The sequence below is a fragment of the Meles meles genome, chromosome 6 (genome assembly GCF_922984935.1).
Source record: "Meles meles chromosome 6, mMelMel3.1 paternal haplotype, whole genome shotgun sequence".
In the NCBI taxonomy this organism is placed as follows: domain Eukaryota; kingdom Metazoa; phylum Chordata; class Mammalia; order Carnivora; family Mustelidae; genus Meles; species Meles meles.
Window position 1 is genome coordinate 137,856,061 of NC_060071.1, and position 14,682 is coordinate 137,870,742.

Genomic DNA, 14,682 nt, shown 5'->3' on the forward strand with positions numbered 1-14,682 from the left:
ACCTTTTCCTAACTGAAATGCAAGAAAGCAAGAGTACCTGTCATGCAGAGGTTTTCCAAAATAGCCTAACAGTGGATATCCAATGCAAGAAAAATTGGACTCCCCCTTGCTCTGCAGACCCATGTCTTCTCAGTGGTCTGCCTCTCACAGCAGATTCCTGTTTGCCCACAGAGTTACCATCTCCTTTTTCTTTTTTTTTTTAAGATTTTATTTATTTATGTGACAGACAGAGACAGACCATAAGTAGGCAGAGAGGCAGGCAGAGAGAGAGGAAGGGAAGCAGGCTCCTGGCTGAGCAGAGAGCCCGATGTGGGGCTCGATCCCAGGACCCTGAGATCATGACCTGAGCCGAATGCAGAGGCTTTAACCCACTGAGCCACCCAGGCGCCCTTCCCATCTCCTTTTTATTTGAATAACACTCCCCTTCCTCCCTTTTCAAAATCCATGGATCAAAAAACAATTGAAAGTAATGAAATCTACCTCCCCCCACATAGTGGAATTCCAGACGAAGTTTGATACTCTACCACTTAACTCAAAGGAAAGTTCTGGTTAAACAACAGTTAAGAGGGTTATTATTCATTCATGTGTTACAGCTTAAAGTGTACAAAAGCGTTGATGAATGTGAATTAAGACTTAAGAAGACTGAATAATAGGGACACTGCCTTCGGCCCGTATCATGATCCCAGGGTCCTGGGATCAAGTCCCACATCGGGCTCCTTGCTCATCACGGAGCCTGCTTCTCCCTCTGCCTGTTTTTCCCCTGCTTGTGTTCTCTCTCTCTCTCTACTAAATAAAATCTTATAAAAAAAAAAAAAAGAATGAATAATAAAACACTTTAGCAGAGTAAAGACTTCAAGAAAACTTTAAATAAAAGCTTAACGATATCATACCAGAGGACAGAAAAAAATAGTTTGGAAGGGGCTAAAAATTTAGGTAGGTGAGAGAAAAGAATGGAGTACATTCAACACAAATTTCACTTCAAAATTTAAGTTTCTATAAGGATCATTTATAGTCTTTTTTTCATTTATGAGATCAAACGTGTCTTGATCATTCTATCTCCCAGGACCAAGATAAGAGTAGGGAAGATGAAAGACCCAATGACCTAAATCCAATATACTAAGTATAAGAAGAGTCTAGAGACTATAAGGTAAATCATAAACTATTTAGGGACCCTATTTTAAAGGCAACTGCATAATATGCATAGCTGAGTGAAAATGATACTCAAGTAGTATGATATACATGCTCTCACTCCCTATTACTCTTCTATATACTAAAAATAATTTAAGTTTATTAAGTTGTGGTGTGTTTTTTTTTAAGCTTTAAATGCACTAACACGTGCGGCACATGGGTGGCTTAGTCCTTAAGCATCTGACTTCAGCTCAGGTCATGATCCCAGGGTCCTGAAACCGGACCCCACATCAGGCTCCTTGCTTGGTGGGAAACCTGCTTCTCCCTCTCCCACTCCCCCTGCTTCTGTTCCCTCTCTTGCTGTGTCTCTGTGAAATAAATAAATAAATAAATATAGTAACACTACTGTATCTCCTATTTCCTCCTTAAAATTATACTTACAGTTGGAGCAGGAGCCATAATGCTCATTGGTACAGGAATCATTGGGGTCCCTAAGAAAAAAGCACATTAAATCTTATGAATACAAGTATATATGACTATATTCTATATTACATGGCACATAAATAGGTATCCTCATTCACAGTAAATTTTTTTTTTTTTTAAGATTTTATTTGTCAGAGAGATAGAGAGAGCACAGGCAGGCAGAGTGGCAGGCAGAGGCAGAGGGAGAAGCAGGCTCCCTGCAGAGCAAGGAGCCCGATGTGGGACTTGATCCCAGGACACTGGGATCACGACGTGAGCTGAAGGCATCCATTTAACCAACTGAGCCACCCAGGCATCCCACTCACAGTTAATTTAAGTAGAAACATGATTAGGGGCACCTGGGTGGCTCAGTGGGTTAAAGCCTCTGCCTTCGGCTCAGGTCATATTCCCAGGGTCCTGGGATCAAGCCCCACACTGGGATCTCTGCTCAGCAGGGAGCCTGCTTCCCCTTCTCTCTCTCTGCCTGCCTCTCTGCCTACTTGTGATCTCTGTCTGTCAAAAAAATAAATAAAATCTTGAAAAAAAAAACATATCTAAAGAAACATATGACTAATGAAAATTAGATTACTGATGAATGCCTTATTTTCAAAAGCAATGTGGTACAGGCTGGTCTATATAAACTTACACAACAAAAAACTATTCTAAAAGCAAGAAGACTACCACTACAGGATACTTCTATCTCAGGAGTTTAAAAATCTGGACAGATACTGATTCATGTTCACTTGATTCAGTACATCCTAAAAGCAAGTAAATTTATGCAAATACAGATTCACTTATGAGTAAACACGGTATTAATGAATCCTTTAAAAGTTAAAAAAAAGTATCCAATGAGAAATTAATCTAGAAACCTTGAAAGAATCTTGTTATTGCTGTTTCTTTATTAAAAACAAAAATCGGTGGGGCGCCTCGCCTGGGTGGCTCAGTGGGTTAAGCCGCTGCCTTCGGCTCAGGTCATGATCTCGGGGTCCTGGGATCGAGTCCCGCATCGGGCTCTCTGCTCAGCAGGGAGCCTGCTTCCCTCTCTCTCTCTCTGCCTGCCTCTCTGCCTACTTGTGATCTGTGTCTGTCAAATAAATAAATAAAATCTTAAAAAAAAACAAAAAAAACAACAACAACAAAAAAAAAAATCGGGGTGCCTGGGTGGCTTAGTTGGTTAAGCAACTGCCTTTAGCTCAAGTTATGATCCCGGACTCCGGGGATCAAGTCCTGCATCAGGGTCCCTGCTCAGCAGGAGTCTGCTTCTCCCTCTACACTCTTCCCTCTCATGCTCTCGCTCTCAAATAAATAAAATCTTTTTTAAAAATTTTAAAAATTCAAAAAAAATTTTTTTAAATGCAAAAAATATGACTAGTAATCTCAGTGTCAAAGAAAATCTCTAAGACAATCATCTGTTGGATGCACTGAGGGTTTAAGAGGGGTCAATGGGGGAGCCAACCTGGGTGGCTCAATCGGTGAGCGGCTGCCTTTGGCTCAGGTCACCCAGCCCCGCATCGGGATCCTTGCTCAGCGAGGAGCCTGCTTCTCTCTGCCTCTGCCTGCCACTCTACCTGCTTGTGCTCTCTCCCTCTCCCTGACAAAGAAATAAATATTTAAAATAAAAAAAAATAGAGGAGTTAATGGGCTTTCAACTACACTGTTTACCAACCAGTGACTACTGTACTGAGTGTTCTTGTGTATATAACTAATTAAAACATCTTGCCATCCGAGCACTAAGGGCAAAGATCAGTGAAAGAGTGGTCTACTTTTCTTTTTTTTTTAAAGATTTTATTTATTTATTTATTTATTTGACAGAGAGATCACAAGTAGGCAGAGGCAGGCAGAGAGAGAGGAGGAAGCAGGCTCGCAGCTGAGCAGAGAGCCCAATGCGGGGCTCGATCCCAGGACCCTGGGACCATGACATGAGCTGAAGGCAGAGGCTTAACCCTCTGAGCCACCCAGGTGCCCCGAGTTGTCTACTTTTCTAAGATAAATTTTAAAATGCTTTTTTTAAAAGTATTATCTCAAGAAGTTCTGAAATTTCTCTTCAGTTCAAATTTAACATCAATTTAAGAGAATTCTACAGCTAAGACTGGTAATAAATTCTTAAACATTTAACATTATCCATTTATTTTCCAATAAAACTTTAATTAACTTGGGTGCCTGGGTGGCTCAGTGGGTTAAAGCCTCTGCCTTCGGCTCGGGTCATGGTCTCAGTGTACTAGGATCGAGCTCCACATTGGGCTCTCTGCTTGACAGGGAGCCTGCTTCCTCTTCTCTCTCTCTGCCTGCCTCTCTGCCTACTTGTGATCTCTGTCAAATAAATAAATAAAATCTTTTAAAAAATAATAAAACTTTAAAACTTTTAAATGAAAGAAATCAGGATTCTTAAACAATGTAGTCAATAGAATATTGCACAAAATAGAAAAAAACATAGAGGTGCCTCGTTGGCTCAGTCAGAGAAGCCTATGAGTCTCGATCTCAGGGTCATGAGTTCGAGCCCCATGTCAGGTATAAAGATTATTTAAATCTTTACAGGTGTAAAAATTATTTAAATCATATCAGGCATAAAAATTATTTAAATATGTATATAAACCTTTAAAAAAAGAAAAGAAAAAAGACTTCAGAATCAAACCTAGGTACAACTCGGTTCTGCCACATCTAACTATGCAATCTTAGGCAAGCTCTTTAAGCTGCAGTTTCCTCAATTTTCCTGAGGTAATTTCTTTGGAGCACCTATGAGACTGACTAAGATTATTTATGTGAAGCACTTCAACACAATAGATGCTCAGAACTGTAATTCATCAATCCATGTATCTTAATTTTTCACTTTCAACTTTGCAAAACAAAAAAAAGTCACCCCCGCTTTATCAACTATAATCTAGATAGCATCTTTTCCACAGGTAAAATTTCTACTAAAGAAAAATTCAGGGGTGCCTGGGTGGCTGAGTCAGTTGAGCACCTGCCTTTGGCTCAGGTCATGATCCCAGGATCCTGGGATGGAGTTCCACATCAGGCTCCCTGCTCAGAGGGGAGCTTGTTTCTCCCTTTCCCTCTCCCTCTGCTGGTGCACACATGTGCACTTTCTCTTTCTCTATCCCGTTTTTAAATAAAACCTTCAAAAAAATAAAAATAAAAATAAAGAAAATTTCAGAAAAAGACAGTGGGGAAATTTTTTTTTTTTCTTTAAGCAAGCTCTACACCCAACATGGGGCTCCAACTTACAACCCTGAGATCAAGAGTTGCATGTTGTACAGACTGAGCCACCCAGGCACACCATTGCTTTGTCCTTTTTAATACTAAAAGGTATTTTTTTTTTTTAGAGATTTTATTTGTTTGTCAGAGAGAGCGAGTGAGCACAAGCAGGGGGAGAAGCAGGCAGAGGGAGGAGGAGGCTCCCCATAGAGCAAGGAGACTGATGTGGAACTCGATCCCAGGACCCTGGGATCATGACCTGAGCCAATGGAAAATGCTTTACCGACTGAGCCACCCATGGGTCCTGACAGTTACTTAAAGTTTTAACAGTTATGTTTCCTACCTCAATTTACTAATACCATACAATAGAGAATTCAGTGGAAAATGTATTGGTACTCATTACAAAGATGTACACATGCTGAACTGAAAAGAAGCAGAAGTACACAGAGTGAACAGTGCAGTACTGGTTGAGTTATTAAACAACAGAAGAGGGGAAAGGGTAAACATAAGCAAACACACCAGGATACGTACAATGTGTCTCTGGACAGTTACACACTAGAAGCTGATAAGAAAGGCTATGTTTGGAGAAGGAAATTCTTAGGAACTGTATGGGGAAAAAAACTTCCTTTTTCTATAAGCATGTATTACATTTTAGGGAAAATTTATAGTTCTTTTTCAAACTGATTTTCTAATTTAACATAGAACGTGACCATCACACTTAGAATTGAGCTAAAAAGCAAAACAAGAAAATTATACATGAATAGGGGTATTATGGTCTTGAATTACTATCCTAGTTTACCATATTATTTCATTATTTACTTTTTAAAGTATTAATGCTACACACAGAATGCAGAATGAACTGCAACTAAGGTCTGGTTTACCATCTAAATATATTTCCCTAACAGAAATGATAAGTGTATGCTGCTGTAAACAGATTCAGAATTAACAGGTTACCACGCTGAATAAATGCCCACATTAGTAAGGCACTGACCAAGAAGAGAAACTGACAATCTGCTTTCGGGGTCTGCTGTCCCATCTTAAAAAAATTATGCAGGCAACAGTCTGAAGAAAAAAAGGTTTCATTCTTCTACTTCCATTTAACAATTTGATATAATGTTCATCAGAAAATGGTAAATTTAGTGTTTGCTCTTTAAAAGTTCAAATGACTTTAGGGGTGCCTGGGTGGCTCAGTGGGTTAAAGCCTCTGCCTTCGGCTCAGGTCATAACCTCAGGGTCCTGGGATCGAGCCCTGCATCAGGCTCTCTGCTCAGCAAGGAGCCTGCTTCCCTTACTGTCTCTCCGCCTGCCTTTCTGCCTACTTGTGATCTCTGTCAAATAAATAAATAAAATCTTAAAAAAAATTCAAGACTTTAAAATCTTTTCTATAAAACCAACCAATCAGGAAGGAACTTAAGGCACTGATTTTTCACTGTCACCTTTCCTGATTCTGAATAAGTGATTAAGTTCATTCCCAATCCCTTAAATTTCTTCACAAAGAAATAAAAAGTAAACTATTCTTCCCTATAAAACCATAACATAAGGGTTTTGCTTAAAAAAAAAAAGAAAAGTATCATGGCTACCAGTAAGGGCCCATAGATCTTCTTACAAGACTACAAATTTATGAACAAAATCAGGATATATGAACTGCCCCAAAATTGTTGCCCAAATGAAAATGGCTCTGGACACTATTGTTCCTATGTTACTAATCTGTTAGATGGTTGACAACTTTATTCAGTTTTCTGTTAACATTATTCTCTCAATCACCCTATTCACCAGAAATTCCTTTATATAGTACATTACAGAAAAGCTAAATTACTGACTAAAATTCAGCAACTGGTCCATGAAATACTAAACTGGTTTTAATTTAAATTTTATTTTATTTAAATTTAAATACATATTTCAACCTATACTCCTGGCAGCAGGTGGAAACAAATACACATCCATAATTACCTAGAAGGATATACAACGAGTTGCTACAAGCATAAATGTCTTCAAAATTTATACAAATATTCCATTTTATTCCATGATATATATGCATAAGTATTTGTTCCAACTTTTAAAAGTATGATTTATCCCCAAATTCCTGAAGTGTTAAATAATACTTCAGAAACATTGCCATGTTTATCTTGTGGTTTTTCACACCTACTCCAACACTGCCATACACTTGACTTAGGAGTAGGAGGGCCCCAAAGCTGAGCCTCTAGAATATGTGTGTTATGAATTAACAATCCACCTTAAGACTCAACTTCAATGTACTGCTGATTTCTCAAGAGTCAAGCTCTTTAGAAAAACACTATAATTTCAAATAGATCATCCAATGGTTAAAAACAGGTCTCTGCGATGTGGATGGAACTAGAGGGTATCATGCTTAGTGAAATAAGTCAATCGGAGAAAGACAACTATCATATGATCTCCCTGATAATGAGGACGTGGAGATGCAACATGGAGGGTTAGGGGGATAGGAGAAGAATAAATGAAACAAGATGGGATTGGGAGGGAGACAAACCATAAATGACTCTTAATCTCACAAAACAAACTGGGGGTTGCTGAGGGGAGAGGGGGTTGGGAGAGGGGAAGGGGGTTATGGACATTGGGGAGGGTATGTGCTATGGTGAGTGCTGTGAAGTGTGTAAACCTGGCGATTCACAGACCTGTACCCCTGGGGATAAAAATACATTATATGTTTATAAAAAAATAAGAAATAAATAAAAAATTAAAACACACACACACACAAACAGGTCTCTGATGTAAAGCTTTCCTCAAACAAAATATTTCTGCATGATTTACAGGCGCATTCACTGATTTCAGCCTGAATTACACAGGTTCTACATGGGGGAGGGGCTTAACATACAAATAAGAAGAGCTTGTAGCAGTGGTCTTTTGGAAGGGAAATTGATTTTGTATAAAATGTTTTCAGTCCCATAAAATATAAAAATATCTGAACTACACCCATAAACCTAAGGAAAACCCTTGTTCTCCTAGGCCAAGCAATGTTAATTATGTACCTTAAGATAATGGTTCTCAAATGTGGGTCCTCTAAGCTATGCTTAAATAGATGTTTAGGAATCCCCTGTTAAAAACTGTTAACTTCTAAAAATAAAAATTTCTGGGACGCCAGGATGGCTCAGTCGCTTCGGCTCAGGTCATGATCCCAGCATCCTGGGATCGAGTCCCGCATCGGGCTCCTTGCTCAGCAGGGGTCTGCTTCTCTCTCTGCCTCTGCCTGCTTGTGCAAACTCTCTCAGACAAATAAATAAAATCTTAAAAAAAAAAAAAAAAAAAAAAAAATTCCTGGGCTCTAATAGCTGAGGTTCTGAATCTGTGGATTGGAGTGGAACCTAAAAATTTTTTTTTTCCTGAAGAGTTCTGGAGAGAGGAAGTTTTTAATATGGTAATTTGGAAAGCTCTCCAAGATATATTGTCAAGCATAAAAAAGCAAGAGGCAGGGCACCTGGGTGGCTCAGTCAGTTAAGTGTCTGGCTTCAGCTATGGTCATGATCCCAGGGTCCTGGGATCAAGCCCCACCTCCGGCTCCCTGGTCAGTGGGAAGTCTGCTTCTCTGTCCCCTCCCCACTGCTCATGATCTCTCTCCCACATAAATCAAATAAAATCTTAAAAAAAAAAAAAAAAGCAAGAGGCAAAATAGTGTGTGTGTACATAAATACAGATACATACATAGATACATAGATGCTGCTATATATCTGCATTAAAAGAAAAACAGGGGCGCCTGGGTGGCACAGTCCTTAAGCGTCTGCCTTCAGCTCAGGTCATGATCCCAGAGTCCTGGACTTGAGCCCTGCATCAGGCTCCCTACTCTGCCAGAAGTCTGCTTCTCCCTCTCCCACTCCCCTTTTCTCGCTGTGTCTGTCAAATAAATAAATAAAATCTCAAAAAAAAAAAAAAAGAAAGAAAGAAAAAAGTAAAACAGTGGATAAAAGTATACTTAGGGGCAGCCTGGGTGGCTCAGTAAGTTAAGTATCCAACTCTTAATTTCAGCTCAGGTTGTGATCTGAGGGTCACATAATCAAGCGCTGTGTGAGATTCTGCACTGGGTGTGGAACCTGCTTGGGATTCTCTCTCTCCTTCTGCCCCTCCCTCCCAGCTCACCTGCTCACATTCATGCACGCTCTCCCTCTTTCTTTACGAGGAAGGAAAAAAAAATATATATATACACACACATATACTTACAGCAGCTTGTAGTGTGCATTAAAAACTATCTGAAAGGATAAAGAAACCAAGAGCCTGTTTTGTTTCTCTTTTGCTAAGGGAATAGTAACATCGGTTATGTGGAAATATGAGCAAAATCTTTCACAGTATACCTTTTTAACTACTGAATCATACAAATTAGCATGTATTTATTGGAATACGCATTTCCTTTTTAAATAAAGGTGTTTCTGAAAAATCTTCACAGATAAGTTTGATACTCAGGCAGATATGCAAAGTACTGTCACAGGAAGATAAGGTATCTCATTTACAGAAGCGTGCTAACATCTTTGCTCTAAAACACAGTCACATACGTACCATTTTCCTAAAGTTAACACTATAATAACAAAAGTACAGTTAAAAATAACAACAGTATCCACAAACTTACCTGGAGGTACAGGTGGAGGAAAACCAGGAAACTGTGGGGGTGGGATCCCTGGTGGGAGTGCTGGGATTCCCATAGGAGGGCGATTCAAATGAGGGGGGAAAGACATTCTTACTGCAGCGGTCTAAAGAAAAAAATCATGACAAATCATTTTATTTGAAAACTTTGCAATTTGATATGCCTGGTTTGTTGGCCTTCATTTTTAGAGTATCTGCAAAATTCTAAAGTTTTCTTACCCAAAGGAGTTGGCAAAGACCCTCTTTTCTCTGTCTGTCCATTGAGAATTTTTAAAACTTAGATCTTTTCTAAAATAAGTTCCCAAAATGTACACGATCTAAATTCAGGATAGACTCCTACAATCATATGGGAATACATATAAAGGAAGAAAAAAATTTTGAGGTTCAGTTAATATCCAAAAACTAAATACCAAACATCAATGAATTTTTTTTTTTTTAAACCAAACTCAGAATCCAGGAAGATTATCTAACAGTTTTTTTCTTTAAATGTTCTGATGCATTCATTTTTTTACATACATCAGCACCTTGAAAACTAAATGTACAAAGTTATACAGTATCTGTTGATTCAGTGTTGGCCAGTTCCCTAAGGACAAATGAATGTCTCAGTGAACTATAAACCTGAGAGAGAAGAAACCTCCTGACATAAGTTCACATACTAACCCATACTAACCACTCAGATATAAAGAGAACCTACAATTTGTGACAATAAGAAAAATGTCCTAGTTTGTGGTAAACTTAAAAGCAAACCTCTTAAACCTCTTAACCATTCTTGAATGATATTCAATGAATGAATGAAATTCAAGAATCAGAAGTTAACTTTCTTTTTTAGAAGCTAATTTTTAATACAAGAATACAGTGAACTGTTTCATTTGGTTTGTGATATTACTACTTAAAATAAATTTAATTTTGTCCTTTAAACAAATATAAATATTTAAGACTCCCCTACCACCAAATTTTATATTTTCATCAACATACTTGAGTGTCCAAAACTATTAGAAAAAGTTAAAAAACTACATTAGGATGTCCTGGGAAGATCCGATGCACCAATTTTAAAAAGCAGCCAAAATAAGTGATCTCATACCAGTGATGGCACTAAATAGCAGTGATTTGATCAACAGGAGATAAATCTGTCAGACACTAGGAAAAACTCCCCCCACACCCTTTGTAACTGAAGGAGTCTAGAGCTGTTTGAAGCTTTTAAAGAACATCTGTCTCTACTATTTTTTGTGTTTCATACATTGATTTACTCACCCTTCAGAAGAGAGAAGATAAAAAGTGCATGTCTTCCACTTCCTCGCCCCCTAATCCCAACAGTTTGGTATATATCGTTGTATTCTTCTAAATACCTTTCTATACACAAACTAATATATAATTATTTGTGTTTTTCTGCAAACAATATAATCATACTATATTGTTAGGTGCATTTCTCCCTCAATTATCATTAACATCTCTTCATATCAGTTCATTAACTTCTATTCCAATCTTTGTAATGCAGTAAACTACTATAATACAGGTATACAATAATTATTTATTCAATATGGATGGTTGATTCAACATTTTGCCTCTTATAACGTTAAACATTCTTGGACATATAAATCTATGCACTGTGCAAGAAATTCTATTGTACAGATTAGTACTACATGTATCTACACTTTACCTCCAAGTCATCCTCCAAAGCTAGTGTGCAAATCTGTATCCCCACCACCAATGTATGGGAATGCCCTTTGCTCAGATCCTCACCATTGCTAGAGTAAATCAGTGTTTAAATGATAACAACCTAACAGGTATTAAAAAAAAAAAAAAAAAAAAAAAAAACGCTCTCACTTTGATGAGCATTTCCTTAATCACTAAGGAGGTTGAGTATCTTTTTACCTGTTTATTAGACATTTCTTTAAAACGGTCTTAGAAAAGCATGCCCTTCAGACTCAGAGCTGTTCTTCCTCAGTGTTCTTTTGATTTAATTAGTTAGGATAATACAGTATTCTATAAAATCTAAACTTCAATTTCAGAAAACACAGTACACTTAAAATACTTGGAAAGCTTTACAAATAAAATAAATTCCTAGGATTTCATACACTTAGGAAATAAGCAAATACTTTAAAATACTAAGTATCAGCATAAATTAAAAAGAAAAATGCAACTAATTAATGACCGTAGAAGTGTTGAATTTTTAAATAATCTTTTTATAAAACTTTTGCCCAAAAACAAAAACAAATATTCTATATAAAAGGGGCAGGAGTGTATCTCCTTTTAATAGAGGGCTACTGTCCTACTTACAGAAACTCTTCTATTATCATTATAATACTCTATCTCAGCACTTTCTTAGGAGAGCAGTTGATAATAATACCTGTTGAATAAATAAATCAATGAATGAATCAGTAAACCGATTAAGAAGCTCCCACGTGCCAGTACTATGCTAGCAATGACCCAGTGCCTAGCCTCACAATGTTTACAAAGATTGGAGCATGAATTCATCTCTAGAATCATTTATTGTCAAATATTAGCTGTAAGTACTATTTTTTAAATTCAAATTCTATTTCATGACTTTTAAATGTATAATTCATTCTGTACAAACTAACCAGATTATGTCTTTATTTATGCCAATATATCCATTCCACTCACTTCTAATTTTTCTGTGTTCTATGGCCCTTTCATTTAGCACCGTTCACAGCTTGCTTATTCACAGGCGAGCTTCAAAAGTGAAGGTATTCTTAGTAAGACAATGGTCCCTCCTGTGGCCAGAAAACTACAATTCTGATGATCACTGATAAATATTAATGTTCATTTTAAACATCCGAAAATGAGAGTATCAATACCTTTTACAAAATGACTTGTTTTCACATGTGAAAATGAGAATAAACTTTTATAACCATAAGCAAAGTTTATCAGTTTTTACCTACAGTTGATAAACGGTAATACTCTCACTACAAATTATACAGAGATTCAAAGTTGGTAAGTACTTTGCAGAATAAAGCAGGGAAAAGACTAGGAACTACTAAAATATGGTGGTCAGGCCTCACCAAGAAGGTAGGCAAATTGAACAAAAGACTCCAAAGGGGCCTTGGCAGAAGCCTTGTATCTGACGGTAATGGCCTTCCAAGCAAAGTAAACAGCAAATACAAAAAGCCCGAGGTGGGTATGGAGCGTTTATGGGAGGAAAGCAAGGCCAAGAGCTGGAACAGAGTACTTCTGAGGAAAGTCCAAGATAAATGCCAACCAAGTACTACTTGGGGGAGGGGATTCAGAGAATGTAGTACTTCGTAGGCCACTGTAAAGGTTTTGATTTTTACTATGAATGAGATGGAAAACATTTGAAAGACTTCTGACCTGACTTATATTTTAACAGTGTCACTGGCCACTGTGTTAAGACTGGAGAACAAGGGTAGAAGAAGCAGGACACTACTGCCAATAACACAGTCCAGAGAGGGTGGCCTGAAATAGGCAGAAGTGGCTGAAGTGTTAGATCCTGGATGCAGTACTTTGAAGGTAGCCAACTGCTGCTGAGGGGTCATGTGTGAGGTTTAAGAAAAGGAATGCAAAGGTTATTCTATTAGCACTGAAATGACTTAAATAATATTTTAAAATACTTGTATTTTTTCACTTTTTTCACTTTCACTTTGGAGCTCATTTCACTTTTAGAAGGCTCAAAGCATTTTTACCCAGTACGTATGAAACCTTATGGCCCAAAGTAACAAAAACAAGCACCTATGATGCAAGTGTTCCTTATCTCTAGCATGGCAGTGGTCATATGGGTTTATTATGCATTTGTCAAAATTAACTGAAATTAAAATGGGTGCATTATATTGCATGCAAATTTTATCTCAATAAATCTAGTCTCCTCCATCTAAAAACACTTAAAAAAAAAAAACCCTTGCAAATAAGATTTATCTTTACCATTCAAAATATGCATGCATTCTGCATTTCTTTTTTTTTTTTACACTTTTATTTTATTTTTTTTTTAGATTTTATTTATTTATTTGACAGACAGAGATCACAAGTAGGCAGAGCAGCAGGCAGAGAGAGCAGGAAGCAGGCTCCCTGCCAAGCAGAGAGCCCCATGCGGGACTTGATCCCAGGACCCTGGGATCATGACCTGAGCTGAAGGCAGAGGCTTTAACCCACTGAGCCACCCAGGTGCCCCATCTCCTCTTTACACTTTTAAATCCCTCTTTTTTTCCTATACTACTTACTGCTTACAACCATTCCTCCACTGCACATTTATCCCAACAGAAAACAAATTATTTCACCAGGAATAGATACAGTGGCTAACGCCATCACGACACAGTGCCAAATTTCAAATGGTAAGAGGTAAAAGAACCAACAGATTCTCCTTAGTAAATGAGTATACAACTCATTCATTCATTCAACAAGTATCTATCTCCAATTTTATGTCAGGTTCTTTTCTAAGTATTGGTTTTATTAGCTCTGAAAGAGCAAACTGAAGATATTATATAGTTACACAGCCAGCCCAGTGGCTCTACACTGAATATAAATGATCATGACTATAGAATGCATCGTTCGCTTGTTTATAGCCTGCAGGGTACAATGGCCTGACACACCTGCCCCAGCCTAAGCAAAGCAAACCCTTCAAAACATCATTTCTCAAACTGAATTTCTACAAAAAGAAAGTCTTCAGGAACTATTCCTAAGAAAAAGTGTTCCATGTCTCAAGAATGGGAAATGCTTGATTAACAAAAAAATTTCTTTTGCAGGAAAACTTTTCAGAGATATGAAAATACTCAAGTCTCCAAAAAGGGAACTGATCTTTTTCTGAGATTTCCACTTAGCTGTTTTACCAACTTCAATCATTAAAAAGCAATACTACCTACAGAGAAACATTAGTGGTGGACTGGAGCTGAGGTGGGAACAAGGAGTGGCATGCAAAAAGGAAGAGGAATCCTTTTTGAGGTAACAGATGCACAACTCTGAACATTTACCAAAAACTCATCAAATTACACGTTACAAAGAGTGTATTTTGTGTGTTAACTACACCTTAATAAAGTTGCTTTAAAAAAAAAAAAAGCAAGGGGCGCCTGGGTGGCTCAGTGGGTTAAGCCTCTGCTTCTGCTCAGGTTATGATCTGAGGATCCTGGCAAGGGAGCCTGCTTCCCCACCCCACCTCTCTCTGCCTGCCTCTCCTGCCTACTTGTGATCTCTGTCAAACAAATAAATAAAATCATTTTAAAAAAAAGAAAAGAAAAGCAATACCAACTCAGGGCAATTTCAGGCTAAATCCAGTTAAGACCTGTAGATCAGACAATACTGAATCAGTATTAATTTCCTGATTTTGTTCAC

The 14,682-nt window shown here is 37.8% G+C and overlaps 1 protein-coding gene across 1 annotated transcript in view; it reads right to left on the reverse strand.

The window, feature by feature from the left end:
• Positions 1-14,682, reverse strand: part of RBM25 (RNA binding motif protein 25) — a 58,285-nt gene that overhangs the window by 40,246 nt on the left and 3,357 nt on the right. Inside the window, exons 2-3 of the mRNA XM_046008050.1 lie at positions 9,374-9,494; positions 1,570-1,619 (exon numbers count right to left, since the gene is read on the reverse strand). Of these exons, the coding sequence (XP_045864006.1) occupies positions 1,570-1,619; positions 9,374-9,479 (156 nt within the window). The 5' untranslated portion in view covers positions 9,480-9,494. The remainder of the gene's footprint in view (positions 1-1,569; positions 1,620-9,373; positions 9,495-14,682) is intronic.